General features: G+C 42.0%; 1 protein-coding gene and 1 long non-coding RNA gene across 4 annotated transcripts in view; one reads left to right on the forward strand and one right to left on the reverse strand.

The window, feature by feature from the left end:
• The window catches only part of zfat (zinc finger and AT hook domain containing), a 123,012-nt gene that overhangs the window by 66,510 nt on the left and 31,325 nt on the right, over window positions 1–25,177 (forward strand). For all 3 annotated transcript variants that reach the window (XM_073048381.1, XM_073048389.1, XM_073048400.1), the window contains 3 exons: window positions 10,941–11,028; window positions 14,855–15,004; window positions 20,738–20,911. In XM_073048381.1, the coding sequence (XP_072904482.1) occupies window positions 10,941–11,028; window positions 14,855–15,004; window positions 20,738–20,911 (412 nt within the window). The remainder of the gene's footprint in view (window positions 1–10,940; window positions 11,029–14,854; window positions 15,005–20,737; window positions 20,912–25,177) is intronic.
• The window catches only part of LOC140729079 (uncharacterized), a 42,433-nt gene that overhangs the window by 2,339 nt on the left and 14,917 nt on the right, over window positions 1–25,177 (reverse strand). The window lies entirely within an intron of this gene.

Raw genomic sequence — 25,177 nt, forward strand, 5'->3', positions numbered from 1 at the left:
CAAAGTGACCAAAAAACTGCCTACACTGTGAATTCAGACTCATTCTGTCTTGGTGACATTGATGGCAAACTATGCTTTGCAGTTATTAGCAATCAGAACATTCTTTTAAAAAGTGTGTAGAGGGTTAGTGTTTCCATGCATACAAAGAAAATATGTCAGATATTTTATTGTTATAAGACCATAAGATATAGGCCATTTGGCCCATCATGTCTGCTCTGCCATTTCGTCATGGCTGATCCAATTTTCCTTTTAGCCCCAATCTCCTGCCTTCTCCCCGTATCTTTTTATGCCCTGACCAATCAAGAATCGATCAACCTTTGTCTTAAATATACATAAAGACTTGGTGCTGCCTGTGACAAAGAATTCCACAGATCCACCACTCTCTGCCTAAAGAAGTTCCTCCTGATCTCTGTTCTAAAAGGATGCCCCTCTATTCTGAGGCTGTGTCCTCTGGTCTTAGACTCCCGCACCAAAGAAAACATCCTCTCTGCATCCACTCTATCAAGGCCTTTCACCATTCGATAGGTTTCAATGAGGTCCCCTATCATTCACGAGGAAATCTGCAGATGCTGGAAATTCAAGCAACACGCACAAAATGCTGGTGGAATGCAGCAGGCCAGGCAGCATCTATAGGAAGAAGCACAGTCAACATTTTGGGCCGAGACTCTTTGTCAGGACTAACTGAAAGAAAAGATAGTAAGACGTGCGTGACCATTTGGCCCATCACGTCTGCTCCCCCATCATTATTCTGAATTCTAGTGGAAGAGGCCAGAGCCATCAAATGACAAGCCATTCAATCCAGGAATATTTTTTGTGAACCTTGTGGCTGGTGGCTGGGGATCTATGGCAGATAGGTGCTGGCTCCTGTGGGTAGAAATGGGAAAAATGTGTGATAAAAATGAAAAGATTAATTTTGGGGAGAAAACCAATGTCTAGGTTCATCAAAGTAAAGCAACCGTTGTCATTGCTAAAGTAAAACTAGTGAAATTGTTGATTTGACCAGTACAGGTGTGGAAATGGTCAGGTAAAGGTAAGTTTAAAATGTGTTGCTGAGAAAATAGTTCAAATGCCCATAGAAAGAGAGCCAATCATTCAGCCACAGCCTAAAATAAGCCTACTTGTTTCCTTCTGGCTTTTGTGCTTTAGCAAAAATATTGGATTAAAAAATATTATGCTTGGAAAGTTGATAAAAACAGTAAAAGATTACTTTCAAGAACTGTAATCCAAAAAGGTGGATGGATGGCATCAGAGAGCTACTAACATGATGTCTCTACAATTGCTGTTGGTTGTAATTGCTAGTCAGGATAACATGCAATATGGATGAAAAGATTATGTGATCAGGTGCTATGCCTGAACTTTCTAAATGACTGAACTTTCACTTTTATGAGTTCCTGTTTTGGATGCTTAGGAGATACTTAACTGTCAAAATATTGTAGGTGTAGGCCATGCTATCATTTAAGACCCAGAATTATATTGGTAAATTTCTTCAGCACCCTTCTAAAGCCTTTACATCATTCCTAAAGTATGCTGTCCAGAGCTGGACACAGAACTCCATATCTGGCAAAGGCAGAGTTTTATAATGATTCCTCATATCTACCTTCCTTTTGTATTATGTACCTCATACATTTTCACTCATTTTCATAACCTGTCCTTATTTACCCTGTTTGCTCCTACTTCAAAATACTCAATGAAATGAGAAGGATGCAATTTGTCTTCAGGAGATCCATGCTGTTTTTTCCGTAATCAGTGCACTGCTCCTGGAAATTTTCCCCAAACCAAGGTTAAGCTACATGCTAATATATTTACTGGGAATAAAGATATGTTATGAATATGGTTACAACATTTGTAATTTTCCAGTTCCCTGAATAATCCCTGAATCTGTAGCAGTTGAACTTGAACTAGTTTGGATCAGTTTATCTATCTAATTTTGCGTAAGTTTTGATCTCATCTAAGTATTGATCTCATCCTGAATCTCTGTAACTCCCTAACCCAGAGGGCTGTGAAGGCTAGATTACTGATGGCACTTAAAGAAGAGATCATTCGTATTTTGAAATATTGGTTAAGTGGGATCTCTGTGGAACAGGTATGAAAAATTGAGGCCGAGGATAGGTCAACAATAATTACATAGATAAATAGATTATTGATCTCAAAGGAAATTATAGTGTCACAATAGCATTATGAGTAAACAGATATCCAAATATTAGAAGAGAAGTAAGAAAGAATTTAAAAAAATAAGTTAGCTCAAACAGTCTAACAGGAGGGAGTCATCACTTCCCCGGCTATAGTTGACTCATTATAGAGCCTAATGGCCAAGGATAAGAATGACCTCATGTAGCTCTTTATGGAGCAGCACAGTTGCCTTAGTCTATTACTGAAAGTGTTCCTCTGTTCAGCCAAGATGGCATGCAGAGGGTAAGAAACATTGTCTAGAATTGCCAGAATTTTCCATAGGGTCCTTTGTGCTACCACAGCCTCCAGTATGTCCAGTTTGACTCCTATAACAGAGCCAGTCTTTCTGATCAGTTTATTGAGCCTGTTGACATCACCCATGTTAATGCCATTGCCCCAACACACCACTGCACAGAAGATTGTACTGGTGTATCAGTGTCCGGTCCGGTCCGGTCCGGAATCCGCATTCCGGGTCTCGATCCGGTCCGAGGGCTCCGGACTCTGGGTCTTTCAGCTGTCCCTCCCGGCCCCTTTGAGCCTGTTAAGATCAGCCTGGATCAAGGAGGCACACCTGTGGCCAATTCGGCTGCAAGTGTTTATAAGGGGCTGTGGGACGGAGACCAGGTGGGTGGTCGTTTTGTTCTGTATCCTGTTCTGCCCTGCTTGGAATCCAGTCCTACCCTGGTTGCTGCCCTGCTCGGAATCCTGCTCTGCCCTGCTTGCTGGACTGTTCTGTATATGCTCTATCCGGTTGGTCTTGTTCCCCTGCTTCTCTCCTGTGCGCTGGTCCTGCTGTTCTGCTCTATTCTCCTTGCTTGTGCTGCCATGCTGTCGGTTGCCTTTCCCAATTTACCAATGTACCCGGTGGATCACTGTAGTTTTGCTGCTTACTCTGGACCCAGCTTCCTACCCGTTGCCCCCGTCGGGCAGATCCGGCCAGACTGCCGCTGCCTGGCGGGGGTTCTGCCCCTTCCACCTATTGCTCCCTAAGGGTTGTGCCCTGCACCTGCCCAGGTGTCCGCAACTGGCCCAGGCCTCCGTGTTTTCTGCCTGGGAGTGTCATGGTTTCTTGTGCCCCACAAATGACCAGGAGATGCAGAAGATTCTTTAAGAAGTATTAAACTTTAATTTGCAAATCAAAGCTGAGACAGTCATTGACCTAGTCGCTGATTGCCCACCGATCCTTGTACATAGCATTTTTTATAGCAATCTCCTGGTTTAGTTGCATTAGCATATCCAATCGGTCTACAGTTGTGTATCACCAGTACATCAGCTCCCGACTTCCCACTATTGTTTCTACCCATTAACTTAATCATGTTCTAATCTACTTTTTGGGCCACGTGTTACCTCATCCCTGGCCACAGTTATCTCTTAGCTAGCCTCTCATTAACACACCATTATCTTCTTATTTGGCTACATTCTTAAGTCACTGATGTGTTCAATAGTACAGAGATTTCATTCTGGCTGATAAGTTGGATACATAGTAAGTATAAGTTAGCTACATTCTCAAGGCATTGATGTGTTCAATAGTACAGAGACAATACAGAGATATCATTCTCCTACTAAATTGGATACATAGCAAATAGCAAACACAAAGCTGACTACATAGTTTTGGTTACACAGCAAACAATGCAACTTTATACTTCAATAGGAGGCGGCCCTGCCTGGGATCCATGTGGCCTGCTCTAGGGACTCCTACCCTTTCCTCCCCTCGTTTCCCTATGGGTTGTGCCCCGCACCTGCCCAGGTGTCCGCGACTGGCCCAGGCCTCTGTGTTTTCCGCCTGGGAGGCGGCCCTGCCCGGGATCCCTGCAGCCCGCCATGAGGAATCTGCCTGCCTGCCTGCCCCGAACTGTGGGATCTGCCTGCCCCGAACCGTGGGATCTGCCTGCCTGCCCCGAACCGTGGGATCTGCCTGCCTGCCTGCCTCGTCTGAACTCTTGGATCCAGCCCTACCTGCATTAACCCTTACATGCCATGGCATCCCCATCCTGTCCTCCCCCTAGTACTTCAGTGTCTGCATCCTGTGTTTGGGTCCATCCAGCCCCCGTTCCTGACATGGTGACAACAAACTGGTAGAACATGTGAAGGACAGGCCTGCATACTCCAAAGGATCTCAGTCTCCTCACGAACAGAGGTGACTCTAGCCCTTCTTGTAAACAACCTCTGTGTTGGCCCTCCACTCAAGTCTGTCATCCAGGTGCATCCCCTGGTACTTGTAAGTCCTCACCACATCCACGTCCTCACCATCAATAGTAACAGGGAGCAGTTATAGTAACAGAATAGTACAGCAGGCTTGAGGGGGCAGATGGCCTGCTCCTGCTCCTGTTTCTTTGTATTTTAACCAGATATTCCTTTGCTTAGAGCCGAAGGGTTCATTTCATCTTGCTCAGTCTCCACCTCCTCTTGACACACACTGACGCTGTACGCTGTGCCAGTCGTCGGACTGCTTTACTGTAGGTGGCTCTTGGATCTTATCAGAGCTGAAGTATCAGAGAAGTAAAGAGCATTCCATTGTGCTCCAAACTTGTGTCGTGAGACATTTTTTTGTTTTGGCACAGTGCTCTCACAGGATAGCTGCTCTTGTACTCTCACAGACTCCAGCCCCCATTGGCAGTTAATAGTGGAGGACTCTGCTGTAAAATGTCACAGGTAGATGGTTAGATTCTCTTGTCTGTGATGGTCCTACCTAGTGCAATGTTACTTGCTGCTTCTCAGCACAGGCTTCGTTGTTGTCTAGAATTTGTAGCATGGACGGATTCCCTGATTAAAGAGTTATGAATGAAGTTGAGCACTGGAAAGCATTCTGTTTCTGATCTCATAATAAACTGAAGATGGATAGTCATAGCCCACTCACCTGAGATGGTTATGAAAGTATCACTTGCTGAGCATTTCGAGTGCAAAGCACTGTCAGGTACCCACTACTAATTGGATGCAATATAGTGACATTTTGTCATTGCAGCAAGATTTGGTTGTATCTATATCAGAAACAAGGTATCCTTTGCTTGTAGAAGTGGATGTTAATTCCAGTAGAAATCAAATAGTGTTACTCTTCTGAAATGAATGTTACAAATAGACGGTGAACCTAATACAAGAACCAACGTTGTCACTTTAGGAAGGCCGCATTATGCACAAGCACACGTACACATATGCACTCGTGCAGGCATCATTTATAGTCGATGATTATGAGAAAGTTATCTCCAGTGCATGTCTGAACCCTTCCAATCTACATTTCAAATAAACTTAATTATGATTAAGGAACAAATGAGGCCTTATTATATTTGAGCAAGGTCAAAAATTGGAGAATAAAGATTGTAGTGTTTAAATATCATCCAGCCTGTTATAAAGTGAAGCCTTATTTTCTGATTTACATCAATCCATTCAATCACATGCCTAAAAGTATTTTGAAACACTAGGGTCTATTTAGACTGCAACATTTTCATGAATTAACTGATGCAGCACAATATTAACAATGTATTGATTGTTCTTATGCACTGCTTTTGAAGGAAGACTGATGTTTTTATTCACTTTTCACATAGAATCAGATTGATATGGTACATAAACATACATAAAGAAGCTGCAGAGGGTTGTAAATCTAGTCAGCTCCATCTTGGGTACTAGCCTACCAAGTACCCAGGACATCTTTCGGGAGCGGTGTCTCAGAAAGGCAGCGCCCATTATTAAGGACCTCCAGCACCCAGGGCATGCTCTTTTCCCTTGTTTACCATCAGGTGGGAGGTACAGAAGCCCAAAGACACACTCTCAGCGATTCAGGAACAGCTTCTTCCCCTCTGCCATCCAATTCCTAAATGGACATTGAATCCTTAGACACTACCTCACTTTTTTAATATATAGTATTTCTGTTTTTTGTACGATTTTTAATCTATTCAATATACGTATTGAATAGACACTTGTTATTTCTTCAAAGAATTCCAACAGATTTGTCATGTAAGATTTTCCATTGAGGAAACCATGCGACTATAGCCTATTCTAATATGTGCCTCTAAGTGCCTGGAGACCTCATCCTTAATAATCGACTCAACATCTTCCCAATTACTGAGGTGAAACTAAGTGAGACTAGTTATCCTTCTTCTGCCTCTCTTCCTTCTTGAAGAGTGGAGTGGCATCTGCAATTTTCCATTCTTTGGGAACCAGTCCAGAAACTAGTGATTCTTAAAAGATCATTACTAATGCCTCTGCAATATCTTCAGCCAACTCTTTCAAAACCCTGGGGTGCACACTATCTGGTCTAGGATATTAGACCCCCCTCTGATTCAGCTGTAACGTATCCCTTTTGCACAGGTTGTACCTTCCCCAGAGGAGATCCCAGTGATCCAAAAATCTGAACCCCTGCCCCCTGCACAAGTTACTTAGCCACACATTCACCTGCCAAATCATCCTATTCCTACTCTCATTGACATGTGGCACAGGCTGCAGTCTAGAGATTACCACCCCGGAGGTCCTGTTTCTCACCTTTCTACCGAGCTCCCTAAAATCTTTCTTTAGGACCTCCTCACCTTGTCTGCCTATGCCACTGGTGCCAGTATGCACCGGGACATCTGGCTGTACACCGCCCCCCCTTGAAAATGCCTTGGACCCAATCTGAGATTCCTGATCCTAGCACCAGGGAGGTAACGTACCATCCTGGTGCCACCGTCACACCCTCAGAGCCTTGTCTCTGTTCCTCTGACAATGGAATCTCCTATTAACACTGCAGTTCTCTTCAGCTCTCTGGTCTTCCGAGCCACAGTACCAGAATCAGTGGCAGAGACTCGGTCACTGTGGCTTCACCGGTAGGTCATCTAGCTCAACAGTATCTAAAGTTGTATACTTATTATTGAGGGAAGGGCCACAGGTGTTTTCTGCACTGGCTGTGAATTTCCCCTGATTCTCCTGACAGTCACCAAGTGACCTGTCCTGTAACCTAGGAGTGACAACCTCCCTGCAGCTCCTGTATATCGCCTCCTCATTCTCCTGTATGTGGTGAAGGTCATTGAGTTGCAGCTCCAGTTTTGTAACACAGAAGCTGCAGCTCAGCGCACCTGATGCAGGTGTGTTTATCTGGGAGACCCCCAGACTCCCGGGTTTCGCACATCCCGCAAACAGTACAAGACACTGTTCCTGGAGTCATCCTCACTAAACTACTATGCTCTTAGAGGTGAGGAATTAACAAATATGAACAGAAAGAGAGACCTACCAAATACTTAATGTTGCCCAAGCCTGATCCCAGCTAAGCCTAATGAGCTAAAGCCACTCTAAACACTGGCAGACTCACAAGAATGGCCATTTAGATGGTAAACCATTACAATAACAATGCTATTTTGAAATGATAGCTTCTCAATTGTATTTTTTTTAACTATATTAATTTTTGAATGGGTTTTCTAAAATGCTTCATTTATTTTAATCTGTTTTACTTTTATTAACAGTAAAACGATTACACATAAATAGCAGCAGGATTCATCCTTTTTCTTTAAAAAAAAAAGTCCATTATTATTGTTACTAATTCACTAATGATAATCTTTACTCAGAAATAACATGGCAAGTGAGAGAATTAGTTGAAAATGTTACTGACAGTTTAGGCACACACTATCAAAAAGCTTTGCTGTCCCTGGCTTAAGGCAACCTTCCTGGCTATCCACGGCACCAAGACCTTCATTGTCATTCTCGGGCATACTGGAGAGTATTAGGGGCTACATCATTAAATATAGTTAAGAGACCGTTCAAAGCAGGGGAATTAAGGATTATGGGGAACAGGCAGGGAATTAGAGCTGTGTCCATGTCTAGATTAGCCATGTCTTTTTGAATGTTAAGCAGGCTTGATAGGCTAGATGTCTGACTCCTGCTCCTATTTCTTATGTTCTTATACCATGTGGGATAAGTCCCTTACAGTCTATTTGACAACACCTGCAATTTTCTTAGTTACCACCTTCTCAAAGAAAAATCAGTTAAGTTAGTGAGAACCACAATCCTAAAAGAAGTTACAGAACCTGGGCCTCTGTACCTCCCTCTGCAAATGGATCCTCGACTTCCTAACTAGACGACCACAATCTGTACGGATTGGTGATCTCCTCCATCTCCTCCATGCTGACAGTCAACACTGGTGCACCTCAAGGGTGTGTGCTTAGCCCACTGCTCTACTCTCTCTATACCCATGACTGTGTGGCTAGGCATAGCTCAAATACCATACATAAATTTGTTGATGATGCAGCCATTGTTGGTAGAATCTCAGATGGAAATGAGAGGCAATATAGGAGCGAGATTTGCCAACTAGTGGAGTGGTCTGACAACAACAACTTTGCACTCAACGTCAGTAAGACGAAAGAGCTGATTGTGGCATTCAGGAAGGGTAAGACGAAGAAACACATACCGATCCTCACAGAGTGATCAGAAATGGAGTGAGTGAGCAGTTTCAAGTTCCTGGGTGTCAAGATTTCTGAGGACCTAACCTGGTCCCAACATATTGATGTAGTTATAAAGAAGGCAAGACAGCGTCTATACTTCATTAGAAGTTTGAAGAGATTTGGTATGTCAACAAATACACTGAAAAACTTGTACAGATGTACCATGGAGAGTCTTCTGACAGGTTCCATCACTGTCTGGTATGGAGTTTGGGGGGGGGGGGGGGATGCTACTACACAGTACTGAAAGAAGCTGCAGAGGGTTGTAAGTTTAGTTGGCAGGATGTGGATCTCATGATTCATCTGGGGTTTCTGATTGGGGTAGACTCTGAATTATTTTCTGGGGACTCACTCATCTCAACTGTTTTTATAAAGTCTGTGACAACCATGGTGTATTTGTTCAGATCCTCTGATCCACCAATTCGGAACAATCCCAGAACCGTTCCTCTGCCTCCCACGACCACCCCTTTGTTGTCCTTACTCCTGGAGCATTGCTCTTTAGACTCTAACTCCCCAGGAACTCCCAGGAGTAATGTTCCTTTCTTCAGTCAATCTTTCTTCATGCATACAGCATGTAGGAGAAGGATGATCCAAATGATCAGATTTGCCAAAATGCAGTCTAGGGATCGAACGGCGTGCATTCCTTATGGTAGTATAGCAGTGCTTGAGTGTGTTGGGTCCCCTGGTGCTGCAGGTGATATGTTGATGATAATAGGCAGAGATTTCTTCAAACAAACCTGATTGAAGTTACTGACAATAATCTGAAAGGTGTCGGGATAGGTTGATGACGACACTCAGTATCTTGAGTGCTTGCTTAACATTTCTCTTAGGTGGTATGAAAACTTAGGTCAGGATCACAGGAGAGAACTCTCTTGGTCAAGGTCAACAAAAGTAAGATAAGACTGCTGTATTCGGGCACCACAAAGAATTTATCATGAAATACTAACCCTACCTTGCACTGAATCAGCAGTCTGGTTTATCCTGTGTATTGAGAAGCTCCCAGCTCTGATTGCCAAATTTGGCGTGTCTTGAGTTAGTCATGTTTCTGTGAAATACAGAATGTAGCAATCCCTCATTTCCATTCAATACAATAATCTTGCCTTTAAGTTCTCAATCTTGTTCTCCAGTGTGTACGTTTGCTAACAAGATACCAGGTAGAGGAAGTTTCATACCCCAGCATTTTAGTCTGACTTGGAGTCATCCCCTCCTCCCTCTCTTACGGCCATGGTGATGCACCTTCATCCATTCAAAGGTGCTGTACCTACATTCTTGGGAGTTAAGACTGCCAAGTCCTTCAGAAGATTGTGCAATCACTTGTTCATTAAGACAGCTTGAAAGTATGATACTAAAGGGAGTTTACAGGCTGCAGCTTGCCATGAGAGTAATTCAGAGGAGTATACTTCAATGTTTTGTATGTTGCCTGTAAATTATCGCTGCTTTTCACAGACACCATCTTGATTAAATGTCTCTTGATTCAGACCTCTGTAGAGAAGACATATTAACCCCTATGAAATCAGTAATGCTGATCTGGTCCAGATTACCCACATGCTCTTCCCTGAACTCACTCTTCCACATCCTTCTCTTTGGTGAATACAGATGAGAAATATTCAGTTAGGACTTCACCCACATCTCCTGGCTCCATAAATAGATGATCCCTTTGGTATCTGAGGGGATTCACATTTTCTCTGGCTGTGCTCATGCTCTTGATATACGCACAGAATGCATTATTTCACCAGAGGCCTTTTACGGATCCCTTGAGGAAGGAAAGGCATATATTTCAAATAGGGGTGACCATGTTCAGTTGTGTGAGAGATATCCACATCTTGAAATTCACATATATAATACAGAAAAGCACGATCTGGCAGACCACCACCGTGGGCATACTTGCTTAGAAAATGAATTTCACCCATTTATTTGGTGTGCAAAGTTGGTCTAATGATCCAGAATAAATGATAACTTGGCAAAATTTACATGATGAAAAATATTAAAGCTGCTTTTGCAGACTTTTTCCCTCAGTGAAAGATTACCTGCGTATTTCCAAACCGCAGGAAGACCTTCCAATCTTCAAGTTATTCCTGCTCTGACAACTGAGAGATGTGTTATAGCCATAAAAGTAACGATGTGATAAAACTAAGGCACACACAAATGACATTTAGGGACAGTGGAAGCAAGAGTCCAACATTGCAATGAGTGAGGACTGGACTGAGACTCAAAGGTGAAATGCTGGCAAATTGTAGTTTACACAAGATTGTGTACAAAATGCAAGATGTAAAAGCTAAAATGCTCTAGCAAATATACAGTTAAAAATAAGTCAAAAGAAAACATGATTATTTTGACAACTTGCCCTTTCTATTTTGCAATGCACCTATTCAGGATAAGAAAACATACAATTGTCCTGTCTGTGAGAAATCCTTTACGGATGATCGACTAATCAAATGTCACATCACCACATATCACCCAGGTGAGTTATCACACCCTTTTCTGTCTTGTCACTGAGTAAAAGATAAGGTTGTTCCTAGAATTGAAGTAAGTTTGCACTTCTTTTATTAAATACTTGCCAAGTATGAAAGTTAAGTAACACAATATGTACATGAGGAATAGGTATTTAGTGCTAAAATTCCTATTACTACCCTACCCTACTTAGTGCTAAAAAAAAATCAAATACAAAATGACTGTATTGCGTATGTTGACAAAGATCCCCAGAAGCAGCGACACAAGCAGCAAAGGTAGTGAGGGTACTTGCCTTCAGTACTGGGGCTTAGAATAGAAGGGCATGGCAGTCATAACACACCTACAGAAAATGTTGATTCGGCTACTGCTCGACTATTGTGTAAGGTTCTAGTAGCTGCACTGTGGGAAGGATATAATTGAAGTGGTGAGGATGTATGGAAAATGTATGTTTTCTGTGTTGGAATGTTTAAATTGTTTAGAGAAACAGGACAGGCTGGTTTAGTTTTCCAGGGTCTGATGAGGGGGTGGTGAAGATCACAAAATTATGAATGGCATTAATAGGGTACATGGTAGAAAGCTTTTTTCATAGTAGAGGACTCTAAAATCAGCCCTTGATCTAGGATAAGGTTATAAGAACTTAAGAAGTGATCTTAGCAAGAATTTATTTCACAGAAAGTGCACTTGGAAGACATATTGTCTGAGCGGGTCATGGAGGCAAGTACTCTCATACAGACAAAGCACCTGAAGATCAGAAGCAACTTGGAAAGGTCAAATGTCCAGTTTCTATGCTTCATGTCCCAATATCTCTATGATTAGCTAAGCTTTTTCATGGAGTGGAAGCTTCTATTCATCATTTCCAATGTTAAATCCATAAATGAGAGTAAAGAAGGCATAAACTTTGTTGACAGACAAGAGAAAATCTACAGATGCTGAAAATCCAAGCAACACGCAAAGTGCTGGAGGAACTCAGCAGGCCAGGCAGCATCTATGGGAAAGAGTTCAGTCGACATTTCAGGCTGAGGCCCTTCTCTTTTCCATAGATGCTGCCTGGCCTGCTGAGTTCCTCCAGCATTTTGTGTGATATACTTTGTTGATCTTGAATAAACCTATGGAATCAGATACAGTTGGTTGGGGTACCATATTTGTTTTCAGGAACTTGAGTGTTCTGGTGGATGTAAATAATTGCTCTAGGTATTGAGAAGAAAAAAGTGGAATGTAAATTCAAATTATTGAGAGAAGACCTAAGCTTCATCATTATAGAATTCCCACCTGAACATAATGTTACAGGCATTCCAGGGACTTGTGGATTTGGACAGTATTCATCCAAAAAGTCATGCCATGCTAATATATTTTTTGATGAATGAATAAAGTAAAGTGATCAACTCTTGTGAAGTACTTGATTGACTCTTCTTCTAAGTGAATGCAGTATTTGGCGTCTGCTTGGCAGCCTATGTTTATTGGTCTTTTCTAGATAGCCTTCCAAAGATGAATCACCTATTTAACATGTTGCAATAATGATGATAATCCCACAGTAATGATACAGTTCCAGTGTTTAAACCCAGCAATCAACAAGATATACCCTAGTCAGAAAATACAGCAGTATGGTGTGACTTGGAGTCAACTTATGGTGGTACATTTCTTTGAGCCTGCTACCTTTGTCCTTTTATGTGAAAGATGTCATGTGTATCAGAGATCCCATAAAATGGCATTAGCAAATGCTCTCTGTACATTTTTGGGTGACATGTGTCGCTAATATAATACACTGATAATAAAGAGATTATTTCCTCAGCCACCAAATCAATCTTTGGCTTCATTGAGTGCTGTTGTAGTCATTCAGGTAAGTTTTCCATGGCAATTAGGCATACAGCAGTGGAAGTCATTTAAAGGAGTATAGGGTTTTTGACCAAATATGTTAGCAAGGAGTAAAGGGTCGAACTTCCAAATAAACAGATGGTATGGTCAATGCACTGTATACAAAACTTGTCCTTTGTTTCTTGAATTAATGTATACATCATGTATTAATGACAGATACCTTGATACTCAAGACTGAAAAATATTTGTGAAATAGCAGTATTCAAACATGGGCAGGTGAAATTACACTACAGCTCAGATATGATTCATTTTTAGAACAGATGCAAGGGACTTCGAAATCCATTCCTCTTCCTATGTTCCTATTAAATCAGTGAGACAGGTTTGGCAAACTAACTTTTTACACTGGAGTAAAATGCTAGCGGTCACTGCTTTAAAATGAGGTATCACCTAGTTCAACAGAGAGGAGGTGAAATTTTCCCTTTAAATGTGACTTTGGAATATACAATTTTCTGAGGGGATATGAAGGGGATGTTTCTTTTGTGGAATAACCTACAACTAGAGTAACTATTTGTCCAGTTGATGCAGAAATGTGCAGATTTTTTCCTCTGTCTCATTACATTGTGTATCTACAGAGCACTCATCCTGAAAGGTTTTTGGAAGCAGAGTGTTTCTGTATTTTTAAGGCAGACATAGATAGATCTTTAATAAGAAGAAAGAGCAAAAATGTTACTGGAATTTGGAAGAACATCAAATTAAAGTTACAGTAGAATTAGCCATGAATGATGGAGCTAACACAATGTTTGCAAAAAGATGGCTCCCAGAATGGTCAATACTTTCCATGATCATGATGTTGATTTTTATGATTGGAAGAATGTAAATTCTGAAGAATTGGAACTGATTTGGCAAAAAAAAATGAATACAAGATTCTTTGAAAAGTTGGCAGGACAGGTGCCAAAATGGTGTTTCTCTATGAAAAACATTTAGAATTAAGGATAGAGAGAATAATTGAGCCTTATGCAATAGAGATGAAAATAAATTTCATTTCTTGGTTTTGAATTTTTTGGAATTGTAAGCCACTGAAATCTGTAAGTCATTGAGACAGAGATATTTTTGAATGTAAAAGTAATCAAGAGATATCTGGATAGTTCGAAATATATATAAGGTAGATAATTAGCTCTGACTTTTTTAAAACAGACATGAAGTGGAGGGCCTGTTATTGGTGTTGTATTCAATACTCTAAGGAAGGGTGTGGTTAGATATCATAGTAAAAGAAATTAAAGGCTGTTGATTTTCCACAGCTGGCTATTGACAGAAGTGATTGTGATGGTATTTCACTCACTCAAGTGATGTAACCAATGTTTCCCAACAACTCTCTCCATCTTCCCCTGATGTTTCACTCTGTGTCTTGCGTGTTGATTACACTTCCCCACAGCTAGTAATCCCATCTACACTTTCACCATCACCAAGTCCAAGGGAATACCTGGCACTGAAGTGCAAGAATAATATTCAACATTTGAATTTCTATATCCTTGGTGTTACGATGTTGACTCCATCCAAGAATTCTGATAATACTTTAATTTAAAGTCCAATATCCTTGAAAGGAAAAGAAACTTGTTACTGAAGCAAAAGCACTAAAACCACCATTAGAACGTTGAATACAATGCATAAATTGCTCATTTATTTGCTGTCAATCCAAAGACGAATTTATTTTTCAGGAGTGCACATGATCTTTCTGATGTGCTTAATTTTAAATATATTTTCCAACACGTTCCATGTAATATGTTAATGTAAAATACAGCCTCCAACTCTCTGTGTGATAATTTCCTCTGATGATATAGATTTTATTGATTCCTGCTGTTTGAAATGTAAATAAGAGAGTGTACTTATCATCATTATTCTGTAATCCTTCAACCAATGAATCTCCCAGTTTTCTACATGGTCTCACACTTTCATTTTAACAGCAACTATTAATGCACAAGTTATAAAGTCACTCTGATTTAAACCTTTTCAACGTCTATCTACAGAAGTTCCCATGAGCACCATCTCTGAAATTCTGGGAAAACGGGTACAACTTAAAGGACTGATTGGAAAACGAGCAGTAAAATGTCCTTACTGTGACTGCTATTTTCGGAAGAATGGCACTGACCTGCAGCGCCATATTTGGGCCCACGAAGGTATGAACAAGTGCATAGATAACTGTAACTTCATTTGGTATGTTTCCACCTCTAGCCCCATCCCCTCACTCCAGACACAACCTTTTGCTGGCATATTATTCAACAAGTTCTCAACTTCCATTTAACCTGAACTGGTCTACACAGTCAACATCAATAGAACCTAAGAAGAATTGGAAAATTATTAAGACTTTTATTTTTGCAGGGACATATTTTTCTTGTTTAGAATTTTACTACTTTGTTAATTCTTAAGGTAATTTGATTTCATAATATCTCCTCAATATATTTATAGAAATTTACTTGAGTCTTTGATAACATGCTGAACCTTCTGAAACTCCTAACAAAGTAGAGCTGCTACTGTGCCTTCTTTGTGGTTGCATCAATGTACTGAGCCCAGGATAGATCCTCTGAGATGTTGACACCCTGGAATTTGAAGCTGCTCACCCTTTCCACCACTGACATTAGTGAATTGATAAATGGTGTTTCAACTGAAGTTAGCCACGCTGTTATGTTTCTGCCGGCTGCATATGTCTAAGGAAGACAATCTCTGGCCCCTTCAAAAATGTGTGAGACTGAGGTGCAAAGCCTCCTGTTTATGTGAATGCTGCGTAATATGTCACCCTGCTACAAATCAATACCACAAAATAACAGACAGTACACCATATGCAATTAAACGACACACACAAAATGCTGGTGGAACGCAGCAGGTCAGGCAGCATCTATAAGGAGAAGCACTGTCAACATTTTGGGCCGAGACCCTTCGTCAGGACCTGTGTTTGCAACTAAACGAGCTTTATAGTTCTTAATTTGACTAAAGGGTTAATAAAGTAAAACAACAAGAAAAAGGCCCATTTTAATGAAACAGTCTAACGTGCACGTTGGAGCTCACAGTTTCCCTTCTGCTGGTCCTCCATCGATTTCCTCGGGCTTCATCGACTCCCGGCCCCACTCCAAGTCCACTCCTTTCTGGTGTCTATGACCTCTCCTTTCTGGCATCTTCTCCTTCCATCTTCCACCGAACAAATGATCCTGATCAGCTCAGTCTCAGGCACACAGCAAGAAAAAAGCACTCCCTTCATTGACAGTGCACATTCCAAAGCCCCTGTTATCTCTAGCCATAACCCAAACACTGCTGCTACAGAAAAACCATTACATTAGCAGTGAAACCTTTCCCAGGGTGTTACAGAGAGAATAGAGCTGTTGTCTAAGCATATATCCTTAAGGTGCACTTGTGTAGAGGACATGTTGTTACCAATCCACACTGACCTTGGTCACTTAAGAAAGTCAATTAAGTAATTTATCTGCAAATTTGAAACTCCTCATTCCCAGAAGCATTCTAGTCATTTTTCCTGCCCCAGTCCAGTGCCATTACACTCCACCTCAAGTTCAGATTGGCTTATGTATTCCAGTGTTCTATAAAAATTCAAAATAACCTTGCAAGGCACTCTGTCCCACCTAATGGTACAATGTTGTTCAAGAAGGTGGTTCATTATTTCATTCCATAAGACGATAAGATTTAGGATCAGAAGCAGGCCATTTGGTCCATCAAGTGTGCTCTGCCATTCAATCATGGGTAGATCCAATTCTTTCAGTCATCCCCACTCCCCTACTTTCACCCCATACCTTTTAATGCCCTGGCTAATCAAGAACCTATCTGTCTCTGCCGTAAACACACCCAATGACTTGGCCTCCACAGCGGATCGTGGCAACAAATTCCACAGATTTACCACCCTCTGACTAAAGTCTACAAGGACACCTTGCAACCTGGTCATGCACTCTGGTCCTAGAATCCCCTGCCATGGGAAATAACTTTGTCATATCTAATCTGTTCAGGCCTTTTAACATTCCGAATGTTTCTATGAGATTCCCCCTCATTCTCCTGAACTCCAGGGAATACAGCCCAAGAGCTGCCAGACGTTCCTCATACAGTAACCCTTTCATTACTAGAATCATTCTCATGAATCTTCTCTGAACCCTCTCCAATGTCGGTATATCCTTTCTAAAATAAGGAGCCCAAAACTGCACACAGTACTCCAAGTGTGGTCTCACGAGTGCCTTATAGAGCCTCAACATTACATCCCTGTTCTTATATTCTATACCCCTAGAAATGAATGCCAACATTGCATTTGCCTTACACACAAAATGCTGGTGGAACGCAGCAGGCCAGGCAGCATCTGTAGGAAGAAGCACTGTTGACATTTCAGGCTGAGACCTTTCGTCAGCACTAATTGAAAGAAAAGATAGTAAGAGATTTGAAAGTAAGAGGGGGAGGGGGAAATCCGAAATGATAGAAAAAGACAGGAGGGGGAGGGGTGAAGCTAAGAGCTGGAAAGGTGATTGGCGAAAGTGATACAGAGCTGGAGAAGGGAAAGGATCATGGGACGGGAGGGCTAGGGAGAAAGAAAGGGGAGGGGAGCACCAGAGGGAGATGGAGAACAGGCAAAGAGAGTGGGGGAAAAAAAGGAGGGGGAATAAATAAATCAGGGATGGGATAAGAAGGGGAGCAGAGGCATTAACGGAAGTTAGAGAAGTCAATGTTCATGCCATCAGGTTGGAGGCTACCCAGCCAGTATATAAGGTGTTGTTCCTCCAACCTGAGTGTGGCTTCATCTTGACAGTAGAGGAGGTCATGGATAGACATATCAGAATGGGAATGGGACATGGAGTTAAAATGTGTGGCCACTGGGAGATCCTGCTTTCTCTGGCGGACAGAGCGTAGGTGTTCAGCGAAATGGTCTCCCAGTCTGCGTCGGGTCTCACCAGTATATAAAAAGCCACACCGGGAGCACCAGACGCAGTATACCACACCAGCCGACTCACAGGTGAAGTGTCACCTCACCTGGAAGGACTGTCTGGGGCCCTGAATGGTGGTGAGGAAGGAAGTGTAAGGGCAGGTGTAGCACTTGTTCCGCTTACAAGGATAAGTACCAGGAGGGAGATCGGTGGGAAGGGATGGGGGGGGGGGGGGGGGAACAAGTGGACAAGGGAGTCGCGTAGGGAACGATCCCTGCAGAAAGCAAAAGTGGGGGGGGGGGAGAGATGTGCTTGGTAGTGGGATCCCATTGGAGGTGGCGGAAGTTACGGAGAATTACATGTTGGACCCGGAGTCTGGTGGGGTGGTAGGTGAAGACAAGGGTTACCCTATCCCAAGTGGGGTGGCAGATGGATGGGGTGAGGGCAGATCAGTTCAGTTTAAGTTTATTGTCATTTAGAAACTACAAATGCAATGCAGTTAAAAAAGGAGACAACGTTCCTCCAGAATGATATCACAAAAGCACATGACAAAACAGACTACACCAGAAAATCCACATGTTTGACAATCCCCAATCCAGAGTCCGGAGAGGCTGCTGTGTATTAATATCGCGCTACCGTCTTAGCGAATTCCCCGGAAAGGAGCTCCAAATCCACCAGACAAAACAAGACCAAAAACTAAAGCTTCAAGTCCTGCACAAAACCACATAATTACAACATATAGTTACAACAGTGCAAACAATAGCATAATTGATTAAAAAAACAGACCATGGGCACAGTAAAAATAGTCCAAAGATGTTAAAAGACTATAAGTTCGAAAGAAACCACCACACAGTTTCCACAAGTCCTCAGAGTCCCGATAGACTTGTCATCCCGCGTCGGCGGCAGAAGGGAATACCCCCGCTATGGACTTCCACAGTGCTGCCCGACTCAGCCTCGCAGACGCAGCACACAATGAAAGCTCCGTCGAACCCAGCCTCGTAGACACAGCACACAGTGAAAAGCGCCCCGACTGCAGCAGACTCCAAGTCCGTCGAACCTCCGAGCCTCTGACCATCCCCTCCAAGCACCATCCTCTGCTGAGCACATTAAGACACCCCCGCCAATGGCCACTGGCAACGCAACCCCGAGGACTGGGGGCCTGTTCTTCTCAGCAGAGACCCGGACCTCACAGCAGCAGCAGCAACGACGAGGGCCTTCCCGGAGATTTCCAGATGTTCCTCCGTGCTCCCAGGTCCGTTTTTCATCAGATTAGGATTGCGCATGGCACCCCGCTTAACAAACAACAGATATCAGCTCCGAAGTGGCTGCTGGAAGCTGCGTCGAGCTGCCATCTTGGCTCCACCATGTGCGTGAAATGGGAGAGGTGCATTTGAGAGCAGAGTTGATGGTGAAGGAAGGGAAGCCCCTTTGTTTAAAATGAAGCCACATTCAAGTTGGAGGAACAACACCTTATATTCCGTCTGGGAATGGTGGTATTAAATGCTGAGCTATAGTCGATGAACAGCATCTTGACATAGGTGTTTGTGTTGCCAAGTGTTCTAAAGCCATGGGGAGAGCCATTGAGATTGCAACTGCCAGTGACCTATTGTGACGATAGGCAAATTGCAATGGGTCCAGGTCCTTGCTGAGGCAGGAGTCTAGTCTAGTCATGACCAACCTCTCAAAGCATTTCATCACTGTAGATGTGAGTGCTACCGGGCGATAGTCATTAAGGCAGCTCACAATATTCTTCTTAGGCACTTTTTGAAGCAAGTGGGAACTTCTGCCCGTAGCAGTGAGAGTTGAAAGTGTCCTTGAATACTCCTGCTAGTTGCTTGGCAGAAGTTTTCAGAGCCTTACCCAGTACTCCATCGGGACCTTCCGCCTTGCGAGGGTTCACTCTCTTTAAAGACAGCCTAACATCAGCCTCTGAGACAGAGATCACAGGGTCATCAGGTGCAGCAAGGATCTTCACAGCTGTAGGTGTGTTTTCCCTTTCAAAGTGGGCATAGAAGTTCATCTGGTAGTGAAGCATCGCTACCATTCATACTATTGGGTTTCGCTTTGTAGGAAGTAATGTCTTGCAAACCCTGCCAGAGTTGCCGTGCATCCGATGCCCCCTCCAACCTCATTTGAAATTGTCTCTTCACCCTTGAAATATCCCACCACAAATCATACCAGGTTTTCTGGTACAGGCCTGGGTTGCCAGACTTGAATGCCACAGATCTAGTCTTCAGCAGACGACATACCTCCTGGTTCATTCTCGGCTTTTGGTTTGGGAAAATATAGTAATCATTGTAGGCACACACTCATCCACAGAAGTTTTAATGAAGTTGGTAACAACTGCAGCATACTCATCCAGGTTTGAAGATGAATCACCGAATACAGGCCAGTCCACCAATTCAAAGCAGTCCTGTAGGTGCTCCTGTGCTTCCTTTGTCCAAACTTTCTTGGTCCTCACTACTGGTGCTGCAGTCTTCAGTCTCTGCCTGTACTCAGGGAGTAGAAGTACAGCCAGGTGATCAGACTTCCCGAAATGAGGGCCTGGAGTAGCACGATAGGCATTCTTGATGGTTGTGTAGCAATGTGTTGTGTCTCTGGTATTGCAAGTGATCTGTTGATGGTAATTGCATCGTGATTTTTTTCAGACTGCTTTAATCCTACTTGCTCTCCACTCTATCACAAACTTTTGTCTTTTCTTCTTCTCCATGCTTTTCCTACATCTTGAAATAACATTTTCTCTCATTCCTACAATAGATCCTAAATCTGAAATGTTACCATTCTTCTTTACAGATGCTGCCTGATCTGTTGGGCATTTGCAGCGATTGTTGCTTTCCTTACAGATTTTAGATGTCTGCTGAAATACGAAGCAATAGTGATTTAATTGGGGAAGACAATTAATTGATGTTAAAAAAGCAACAGCAAAGATATCATCAATACCTAAGTGTAGTCCTTTTTTCATGTGACATGTGCACTAATATTTATAATTTACTTCACCTCCAGGACTGAAGCCCTTCAAATGTTCAATTTGTGAGTATGCCACACGTAGCAAGAGCAACCTGAGAGCCCACATGAATCGTCACAGCACTGAGAAAACCCACCTCTGTGACCTGTGCGGAAAGAAATTCAAATCCAAAGGCAGCCTTAAGAGTCATAAGCTGTTGCATACTGCTGATGGTGAGTAATACCATCCGGTGGAGCCTATTATTCCTGATAACTGTTACAGCGATAAAGGCAAGGGTATTGTGCTCAGATGCAGATTCTCGACCTGAAAATTCAACTGTCCTCTACAGCTCCTGCAGTAGTTTATTTTTTGCTCCAGATTTCAGCACCTGCAGTCTCCTGTGTCCCCTGTAAATGCAGGAATAAATATCTTCTTTAAGTAAAGACTTACCTAATGTTGACAACAAAGGGGCAGCAGAAGAATACCAATTCCTTCCATATGCACTGAATATAAGAATGGAAGAAAAATGAGCAGGAAAAGGCTATCAGACCCCACTTTGCTTTTCCATCATTAATATCGTGGCTAGTCTGCTTTCTCAATGACATTTTCCTGAGCTACCAACATAATCTACGATTCTCTTAATGCTCAGAAATTGCTTAAATTCTGGAATGAACTCAGTGACTGAGCCTTCAGAGCAGTGAATGCTGAGGTTCACCACCTTCATAAGACATAGGAGCTGAATTAAGCCATTCAGCCCATTGAGTCTGTTCCACCATTCCATCATCTAATAAACTCTAAAGAATGTTGTTCCACAGTCCTTAATAGCTCCTTGTTACAATAACCTTGCCATCTTTGGGATCAGTACAGTGAATCTTGGCTTGGCCTTGTTACAAGGAAGTACTTTTTTTATATTAGAAGGCAAAAGCTGAAAAACAGGTTGAGTCTCACCAAAGCCCTATGTAATTACAGTGAGACACCTTTACTTCTGTACTCAGGTTCTTTCCTGATAAAAGCCAAAGTGCAGTTTGTCTTCCTGATTGCTATTGTGCCAGCACATTTGCCTTTAATGTTAACTTTGTGCGAACATCCCTAGGTGCACTTGAACAATGACAGCTCTCACCATTTAAAACAAAATACGGTGCTTTTTCACCATGAGGGATATCTTCACATTTTCCACATTATATTGCATTTGCTATATTCTTAATCCCGTGCTGGGCTCATGTATCCTCTTACCTATTTGCAATTTCAGGTTTATTCTCATAAGCAAACATGGAAAAAAGTACACATGGTCCTTTCAGATAATCCATTGATATATTGTGAATATTTATGGCCTAAGCACTAAGACATTCAGTCAGTGAATTCATTTAAAACAAGAATTGACACATATCTGGATATTAAGGCAATCAAGGGAAATGGGATTGTGCAGGAAAATGGCATCGAGGTAGAGGAATGGCCATGATTTCAGAAGGCTATATTGTCCACTCCTGCTCCTACTATTCTGTTATCTTCATTTCTAATTTAGTTACTTTTATTTATTGACTAATTGATTTTGTCATGCTACTATCAAAGTCAGCAATTATTATCCATATCTAACAGCTCAAGAGAGCACAGTGGTGAGCAATGTACTTGATTTGCAGTCATGTTTCATTCAAGTCCTCTCTCATTTTTCTAAATTATTGCAGATACAAGATTAGCCTATCCAACCTTAACTCATGTGGGAGCAAGTCCATCCCATGTACTAGTCTTCTGTACCTTTTCCAAATAACTTCCAATTCATTACCTTCCTTTCTTAAATAAGAAGCATTAGTGCAGAAAAGCAGCATTCATCAACCGGGACTGTTACTACCCCTGGGCCATGCTCTCTTCTCACTGCTGCCATCAAGAAGAAGGTACAGGAGCCTCAGGATCCACTCCACCAGGTTCAGGAACAGTTATTATCCCTCAACCATCAGGCTCCTGAACCAAAGGGGATAATTTCACTCAATTTCACTTGCTCCATCACTGAAATGTTCCCATGACCTAAGGATTCACTTTCAAGGGCTCTTCATCTAATGTTCTTGATGTTCATTGTTTATACATATATTTATTATTATTTCTTTCTTTATGTATTTGCACACTGGTTGAACACCCATTTGGTGCAGTCTTACGTTGATTTTATTATGGTTATTATTCTGTTATGGATTTACTGTGAATACCTGCAAGAAAGTAAATCCGAGGGTTGTATATGGTGACATATATGTACTTTGAGAATACATTTACTTTGAACTTTGAACTTGTACAGTATTCCAGAAAAGGTTAAAAGCTAGAGGACACCGGTTTACGATAGGAGGAGAAAGATATAAAAGGAACTCGAGCAGATGGTGCTTATATCAAACATGTTGTCAGAGGAAGTGGTTGAGGAGGGTACAGTAACAACACTGAAAAGACATTTGGACAGCTACCGAGTCAGGAGAGATGGGACTAGCCTAGATGGGCAACTTGGTTGGGATGGACAATGGGCCAAAGGGCCTGTTACTGTGTTGTACTACTCTGACTCTACTCTCAGTGGCCACCTTATTAGGTACCTCCTACATCTAATAAAGTGCCACTGAGTGTATGTTTGAGGTCTTCTGCTGCCATGGCCCATCCACCAAGGATTGATGAGTTGTATTTTCAGAAATGCTTTTCTGCTCACCACTCTTGTAATGCATGGTTATTTGAGTTACTGTTGCCTTCCTGTCAGCTTGAACCAGTCTGGCTATTCATCTTTGACCTTTTTCATTAATGAGCCATTTTTGCGAACAGAACTGCCGCTCACTGTATAATTCTACACACTATTCTCTGTAAACTCTACAGACTGTTATGCGTGAAAATCCCAGGAGATCAGCAGTTTCTGAGATACTCATATTACCCCGCCTGGCACCAACAATCATTCCACAGTCCCTATTCTGATGTTTGGTCTAAGCAATAATGGAACCTTCGATAAGTTCCTACAGCAGGTTGCTTTGTTTTTTGGAGAAATAAAGGTTTGGCAGGGCCTATGGTTCACATGAAGATCATTTAGGGATGGAGGTTAACTCATGGGGACAAAGGATAGAGACAAAGCTATTAAAACAGAAGTGATCAACAAAACGTGATAGGAAGGGATGGGCTGTGCAAATTTATGATTACATCAGTAGATAAGCCTAAAGTTTACAGAACTGAAGACCATGACCCTGAATGTTCATAGCATTGAAATAAATCCAATGAACTGAGAGCCTGCATGCAACCCAAGTCCAGGCAAACAGGATGCAGAAGTGACTTGACTCTGAATAAGAAATAATACAGGGAAGTAGTAGGAGTGGGAAACAGATCCCCAGAGCATAACTACAAGGACTATATTCAGTCAGAACAGGTTTTGAACCTCCTTTCTTTACCTTTGCTGAATCTATAGAAACTGCATCAGGAAACAAAGATAAGGCTTTGTGGTGTGTGTACGGATTAAACCAGATGATACTGGAAACACTCAGCAAGGATCAAAAATGTACAAATTTAATTACAAACACAAGAAAATCAGCAGATGCTGGAAATCCAAAACAACACACACAAAATGCTGGAGGAATTCAGTTGATCAGACAGAATCTATGGAAAAGAATAAACAGTCATCGTTTCAGGCCAAGACCCTTCTTCAGGGCCCATTTAATTATTTCTCTTTCCACAAATGCTTCCTGGCTTGCTGAGTGTCTCCAGCCTCCTTTTTCATTTCAAGCTTCTAGCATATGCAGTTTTTTGATATTTTATTTTACTCTTTGCATGGACTTTCTAAATGTTGTTCTGAAAAGATTTTGTAATTTGTTTGATGCCAATGTTTACATAATTACTGCTTTTGACTAAGACTGTATATATTATTTTGTATATTTTAAGATGAGCAACTGGGTGATCATGAATAAGTCAACAATTGAGTTCATAATGGATAGAAAAAACTAGGGGGCCTGCTGGTTTTAACAGAAGTTCATACGTCATGGCCACAGATCCAGGAAACACTTGATCTTTTCCTGGGAGTCCAAAGAAACTAATGCTTCACCATAATAGGATCTTAATACCAAATAGATACCAAACGCACCTTGATATCAGATAGACAATGGCAAACCTGTTAACAAAGGATGTTGGATGCTTACCATATCAATTGAATCCTTTTCAAATATCATACTTATACTTCCCATCTTCCATTTTTGGGTGAGCTACTGCTCCAAGGTTCTGTGTTTGTGTTTCAGCTTTCTTTCCAATTGTCCTTACCCTTATCACAAGTAGATTATGTCTTTTGGGTAGCATTAGGTCTCCAGCTCAAGCAACTACTTATCTTTGATTTCTAAGTTAAATTGTAAATGACTTTAAAGTTTGACCTCAGTCCTCCACCTTCCACAAATTCTCGGCTTTTTCCTTTGTTCACAATACCGTTGGTCTCTATTACACGTCCGATGTGACGTACTATTACACGTCTGATGTGATGTGCTGTATCTCATCAAACTCCTAACAGAGTA

This window comes from Hemitrygon akajei, chromosome 1 (genome assembly GCF_048418815.1).
Source record: "Hemitrygon akajei chromosome 1, sHemAka1.3, whole genome shotgun sequence".
In the NCBI taxonomy this organism is placed as follows: Eukaryota; Metazoa; Chordata; class Chondrichthyes; order Myliobatiformes; family Dasyatidae; genus Hemitrygon; species Hemitrygon akajei.